The sequence below is a fragment of the Cebus imitator genome, unplaced genomic scaffold, assembly GCF_001604975.1.
Source record: "Cebus imitator isolate Cc_AM_T3 unplaced genomic scaffold, Cebus_imitator-1.0 Scaffold422, whole genome shotgun sequence".
Taxonomy (NCBI): Eukaryota; Metazoa; Chordata; class Mammalia; order Primates; family Cebidae; genus Cebus; species Cebus imitator.
This window is the reverse complement of record NW_016107737.1, coordinates 1,750,371-1,757,519: the sequence shown is the minus strand read 5'-3', so window position 1 is coordinate 1,757,519 and position 7,149 is coordinate 1,750,371. Positions and strand designations below refer to the sequence as shown.

Here is a 7,149-nt window from a genome sequence, read left to right as displayed (position 1 = left end):
CCATGGCAATGTCAGGGAATTACCCTATATGGAAAAAAAAAGGGAGGCATAAATAATCCACCCCTTGTTTAGCATATAATCAAAAAACAACTATAAAAAAGGGCAACTAGCACCCCTCAGGGCTACTCTGTCTATGGAGTAGCCATTCTTTTATTTAATTACTTTCTTAATAAGCTTCCTTTCACTTTGCACTGTGGGCTTGCCCTGAATTCTTTCTTGCATGAGATCCGAGAACCCTTTCTTAGGGTCCTGATCAGGACTCCTTTCCGGTAACACTGTGAACTCGAAATATCTGAGACAGGTCTCAGTTAATTTAGAAAGTTTATTTTGCCAATGTTAAGGACGTGCCCATAACACAGCCTCAGCAGGTCCTGATGACATGTGCCCAAAGTGGTAGGGGTACAGCTTGTATTTTTTACATTTTAGGGACATATTAGACATCAACCAGTATGTGTAAGATGTACATTGGTTTGGTCTGAAAAGGTGAGACAGCTCGGTCTGGAAAGGCAGGAGGGGGATTCCAGGTCATAGGTAGATAAGAGACACAAACTATTGCATTCTTTTGAATTTCCGATTAGCCTTTCACTGAATACACAATTTACAGGAACAGTCACTTATGCCTTACTCTGGCTTAGTGAAACAACAGGCCAAAAAAAGCAATCAGATATGCCTTTGTCTCACGAGTGGAGGGATGACTTTGAGTTCTGTTTGTCCTTTGTCCACAAGGAATTTTCTTCTGGGCAAATTGTGAGGGAAGTATGTAGCTTTTTTATCTTCATAACTACCTTATTTTAGGAATAGAATGGGAGTCAGGTTTTTCCCATGCAGTTCCCAGCTTGACTTCTCCCTTTGGTTTAGTGATTTGGGATTCCTGAGATTAAATTTCCTTTCACAGTATTCATGACCAAGCCCAGTTTTGCAAGCAATCATGTCTTGCAAATATAGGTCCTGATTAGAACAATTGAAATTTATCCATAAAAGCAAACCTTCATTAGTATTATTCGCCAAAACAGGGTGAATACAATGATTACAAAATTGATGATGTGATTAGCTGGATTCTTTGGAATACATCTGAAGAGTCTTCTGAAAACATTTTGAACTTTTTGAAAATACCTGATAATAATCTTCATCCGTTATCTTCTTAAGCCAGATAGCAGCAGCAAATAATAAATTAAATATACATACATACACACACACTCTTTTCTCCCACCATTCTGTAAATATGATCCAATTAGGTCAATATGTGTTTCAAGCAGCATGAAGCAAGTTCATTGAACAGAAGTTTAATGAGATTTTGGCCAGTAAGTAATTCTAAGCACTCAACTTTATGAGACAAGGTAGTGAACTATCTCCATCAATGACTCTATAAATGTGAGTTTCTTAATACTATGGTCCTGCAAATTCCCACTCAGTATGTACTTCTAAGCCTCTGGCATCTCGAGTGAAAGGAGGCTGGAAAAACGCTTTACCAAAGGGTGCCTGGGGCCTCACATAATACAAAGCTGGGTCAGGTCTACAAAGGTGGAAAGACCACGTTTATCAGCCTACAACAACTAAGTTAATATACACTGTACATGTTTATCAATCAATGTCTCCCATAGCCCAGTTATGACCACTACCTAGGAGCTTCCAATGGTCAATAAAAGACATGGCTGTAAACTGATCTGAGTAGGTTAGAAGGATTCAAGAGAGTTTATACCGAAACAAAAAAAAAAAAAAAAAAAAAAAAATTATTGGTTACAGTATCACCTTTGTCTAAGACCCAGCAACATGCCGTCATATTTTTAGCACTGGCAGATTACAATGAAAAATATCTCAAGGAGTTTGCTTTGTTTACACAAATAAATCAATTGAGTTTATTATTGCTTATATTCCAATATAAACAATCATCCATGTGACAGCATTAATACAGGTATTAAGAAACATGTAACAAAATTACCAAAGGTTGGAAAACACTGATTGTGAATGATCAAATCACCTCTCAGATAAAAGCACTGAGTTCAATATTAAAATAACTAAATAATTACTGGAATCCAAAAACAAAAACAAAACAGAATTAAGATTTGTTTTAAATTTTGGATTGCTGTTGCATGCCTCCCTTTCCTTGATGATTTACTTTAATTTCTGCGTAAGATGTTTTCAGTTAATGTTTTTGCTTCTTAATTTTTTATGTTCTCAAGCAAATTCAGTTTAGGATTCTGAACTCAATACTTGAAACATGTAAGTCTGTTCTAACACTGTTGCTTCTCTGTAATGAGACCCTATGTATAGATTCCAATTGGCATCTATACCTAAGTTGCCTTCTGTATAGATTACTAATATAAATATTTTGAACATAGTTATATTGTCACATTTTTCTAAAATATCCTGAGATTTAGAAACCAGTTGCCACCTATTAATGACCTGGAATATTAATATACATTTACATTAGTATATAAATCTAGTCACAAAAATATTCATACACAAATTTAATTGTTACCTAAAAAGCAGGTTAGTATATAACATTATGTATATAATCTGTAGATATAATGTTTACGTTAAGAAAATACCTTTCGGCTGGGCTCAGTGGCTCACATCCGTAATCTCAACAATTTGGGAAGCAAGGGTGGGAGGCTCACTTGAGGCCAGGAGCTTGAGACCAGCCAGGGCAATATAGTAACTCATCTCTACAAATATAAATATAAAAATAGCTGAGCTGTTGGCTTGTACCTGTAGTTCTAGCCACTCAGGAGACTGAGGTGGGAGGACTGCTTGAGCCCAAGAGCTCAAGGTTACAGTGAACTATGATCCCACCACTGCACTCCAGCCTGGGCAACAGAGAGAGAAAAAAAAAAAAAAAAAAAAAAACTGTCATAAATAAAAGAATCACAAATGTTTCCTTAAGTAGAACATAATCAAAATATACCTTATTATGAAACTAAAACTCAAAACAACTAGGATAAGAATAAAGTCTGGTACAATTATAGATAACAATCACTGTAGAAGCAATGAAATCTGTTTCCAAGCACGGCGGCCTTGGCAAAACATGGTTCTAGCCATGGACATGGTATAAACTGCCAGCATGTCCAGCAAGTCAGAAATGCTTTGGATCTCAGTTGTCAAATTTTTTAAATTAGGAAAATAATCATGCTGATCTCTAAGAAAACTGAAACATCTGTTAAGTTTCCAATTCTATGAAAAATTGAGAAACTCAGCTATAAATCATAAATGACAAAGGTAGGGACAATATGTTACTCACTTCCTATATACAAATATCAAAACTCTAATTGAAATACTAAGTGATTGCTCATCACTTTCCATGCTATGAGTAACAAAATCCCCTTGAACATTTAGTGAAATCTCCATCTTCTTCCAAGTGTTTGATTTCTTTCCCAGTCCTTCCCCATCCCCCAGCTAGTGTTCTATTACCTAAAATAAGCGATGTTTAAATCAATAAATGCTTGCTGAATGGGGAACATCTTCCAGGAAGGAAAATTCCTCACGTTCTATACAGAGGTAGGAAAAAGAAGAACAAGAAAATTATCTCCCTATGTACAGCTGACCAACAGGTCAAACAAATTTTTAAAAAAATTTTTTTTAATCATAGTGATAAATAAGAATTATTCACTCCATTTCTCATTACTCTATCTTTGTCATTTCCAAATACCATCTTGTATATATCAATTTACCAGGAGATCATAAGCCAGGATGTATATCCAAATCTAACTACTAGTTGCTTTATTCCCCCACCAGAAAAGAATGTCTCTAAAACTCAAACCTAAAAGGCTTAAATAGAACTATCGGTTTTATTAGCCTCAAGTAAAATAACACTTCTAATACAGTAACCCAGTGAAAAATGAACATTTACACTAGAATGGGTAATCTCATGATGGCTCAGAGAATTGTTCTCTGTACAGAAGCAGTTAATCTCTCAGAACTTTAAGGTTATCAAGCTAAACGGCTTGACTGTTTTTGGCATTTCTTGAATATGTACTTTCGAATCTGATCTGATTCAAACCTTTAGACTTCCGGTGAAAAGAGATCTAAGCTGTGTCAATTTTGCAAACTTTGTCTTGCACACGAGGGAACTGAGAACTCCGTGAGACTCAGGAGTGGAGATGGATTAGACTGCAGTGTAGTGAAGGCTAATGAGTGATAACTTTTGCAGCAGAGCTGTTTTTAGAATTTTGGAATGAGATTTAAAGATCAGTACTTCAGCATAAATCTAAGGAACTTTATCTGTTTAAGTACAAAATAAAAGTCAATATAATAGCCAATATTGAAGAATGTGAACCTCATACAGTAGCTCCTTTTGCATTCAAGAACAACTTTTGTGCAGGAATTACCCCCACCTCACCCCACCAAAAAGAGTAAGAAACTTAAACCCAAATACAAAGCAATGAAAAAGCCACAACCACTTTGAAAATAATATTAATAGGATCCAAGGAATAATGCAGAAGTAATGTAATGTGGCGGGGTGGGGGGTGCTGTCTGAGGTTATTTCCATTTCCAAAAAACATCCTGAGAGATCCTTTTAAAACCTGGGGGTGGGTGGCTCATGCTTGTAATCCCAGCACTTCGGGAGGTGAAGGCAGACGGGTCACGAGGTAGAGTTCGAGACCATCCTGGCCAACATGGTGAAACCCCATCTCCATTAAAAATGCAAAAATTATCCAGTTGTAGTGTCAGGTGCCTGTAGTCCCAGCTGCTCAGGAGGCTGAGGCAGGAGAATTGCTTGAACCCATGAGGCAGAGGTTGCAGTGAGCTGAGGTCACACCACTGCACTGGTGACAGAGTGAGACTCAGTCTCACACACACACACACACACAAAACAAAACAAAAAAACTTGGTAGCATTTAAAACTAGACTTATAAAATACAGCAACCAAAAAATCACTTTGGTTTACATGCCATAATCAATACACTTAACCATTTAATATATAACTGATTTTGATTTATGTGTAACTTTCATTAAAATACCTCAAACCACTGATTTCATTAAAATAGAACTAAATGCTTGTATTGTAAACCATAAAAATAACAGATTGACACAGTAACAAACACCTATTTATTATATTAAATACAAGCCTGAAATGTTTAGTACACATTGTGGATTCCAAGAAATTACATTTCAGATCTCAAAATGTCCTGTTGGTGCTTTGACAACTAAAACAATGTTTTAGAAAGATTTTTTGTTTTCAGATCCTAAAAAATAGTAACAACTTGGGGATAAAAATAAGTAAAATCCAAAACTTCAAAGTTTATTCCAAATTCTTTTGAATCCCTATGGTGGCTGTAAACAGTTTTTAATTGTTCATAGCTTAAAGGAATGTGAGTATCACAGTTTATATGAATTTCTGCCTAGGAAGTCCAGCAACGTTACACAGTAGTTTCGTGTTTCCATAATCCAGTCCTAACATTGCCAGTGCTATCGGTACCGAGCAAGGGTCCCTCCTGCCCATTGCTTTTAATTGGTCCATTCTGAATGGCCAGATTGAGGCCATAAGATTTCTGCTGATTTTCAAGTTCAACCACAGCTGGCTTCCTTAACGTATCTTTTTTACTACTGGTTGAAACTGGCTTTTCAAAATTTCTGCTGCTTTTGGGAAGTGTGCTACAAGCATCACTGCTGTCTTGCTGTGGTGGGTTGTACTGTCTCTCTCTGTAGGCTAAATAAGCTCTTCGGCTCCTTGAGTGTCCTTCGTTAGTGCCCAGCCGGCTTTTAGGTAAGCCGTTCTGGACGCTTCCTTCCACGCTTGTTGGGACATCATAGGCGTATTCTCTCAATACTGTGAGTCGGCTTGCCCGGTGTCCTTTACTTCTGTTTTTATGATGGCGGCTTGAGTGCACATTTGTTCGAAATTGAACTTCTAAAGGTGCCACGTGCATTTTTATATCATTGTCCATCGAATGTTCTGTCAGACTATTATCAAGCTGAGGGGTGTTCACAGGTAAAGAATTGACATGGCACTGAGCTGCAGCTGCCTGCAAGTTTGTTAATTTGCAGCCCTGGGAGGAATTTTTGAAGCTTGAAGCACTTTTGTTTGTGCATGAAGACTCTGCACTGCTATTGGGGCACTTGGGTGCCTCTCCGTTTGTCCCGCTAGAGTTGGGGGGCTGGACGTTGACTTGCACTGAATAGGAGCTCCGTCCTGGGCAGCAAGTCATGATCCACGCAAGTCTCACATCCTCCCTATTAACACAATGGTGGACCATGAAGAACGCACTGAAGCTTAAACATGTGGCTCCAAAAACGAAGCTAAAAACCAAATCCAAAGGGTAATACAAAGAAACAGCCAAAGCCCCAAACATCCACAATGCAACATATAAGAGCAAAGTAAGGCTGGCCCCCAAAAGCTGAGAATGAAAAGTGTGCTCATTTTCCAAGACCGATGTAGAAATCAGAGACAAAGACATTGAATCCTGATGATTTATTTCGCCATTTTCATTGGCTGCCAATCTCTGTTGCTCCTCCGTAGGCTCCTTAAGCTCATATTTGCGCTCGGGGTGCCTTTTCAACTGAATAAATATGCTCAAAAAGTACATGCAGTTTACAAAAGTGATGAAGCTGGCAGGCCCGTAGAAGGCTCCCAAGGAGGGTTCCCATGCCATCCAGCAACTGGAAAAGAAAATGATAAACCAGATCAGATGCTACATGTTTCAACAAATTATTTAAGAAACTGCAATCACCTAATAACTACAAAATACTTAAAAGAGAAGCAACTGGGTCAAGTACACAAGAGAATATAAAATACTCACTAGGGTGCATTTGGCCGACTACCGTAATTCCTAATGTTCGCTGCTGCGGTTATGCCACAAACGATGATGGGGATACCACCGCCAATCAGGTAAAACCTAGAAGAAGGAATCGCAGCAAATACTACTCATCATTCCATTTTTTAACATGTATCTATCATATCTCAGTACTTCAAAAGTAATTCCCTGAAGATTAATTATTGTTTTTATTCCAATAGTAAGTTGAGAGTTAAGTTGGGGGAGGCTGATTTATTAGCAGTAACGTGATTTTGTTTTGTTTTAAAAGATTTTTTGTTTTTAAGCACGGTTTCCACGGAGAGTAAAGCTGATCAGCTTCTGCCACCTTGTGGACAGGCAAAGTAACACTCTTTGCCTGCAAGTAGGATTTCAGCTTTTTTTTTTTTTTTTTTTTTTT

General features: G+C 37.7%; 1 protein-coding gene across 1 annotated transcript in view; it reads right to left on the bottom strand.

Annotated features, from left to right (window-relative positions):
- Nucleotides 1-5,023: 5,023 nt before the first annotated feature.
- ADGRA3 (adhesion G protein-coupled receptor A3) overlaps nucleotides 5,024-7,149 on the bottom strand; it is a 127,929-nt gene continuing 125,803 nt past the window's right edge. The window contains exons 18-19 of the mRNA XM_017509817.2: nucleotides 6,738-6,833; nucleotides 5,024-6,597 (exon numbers count right to left, since the gene is read on the bottom strand). Coding sequence (XP_017365306.1) covers nucleotides 5,358-6,597; nucleotides 6,738-6,833 — 1,336 coding nt within the window. The 3' untranslated portion in view covers nucleotides 5,024-5,357. The remainder of the gene's footprint in view (nucleotides 6,598-6,737; nucleotides 6,834-7,149) is intronic.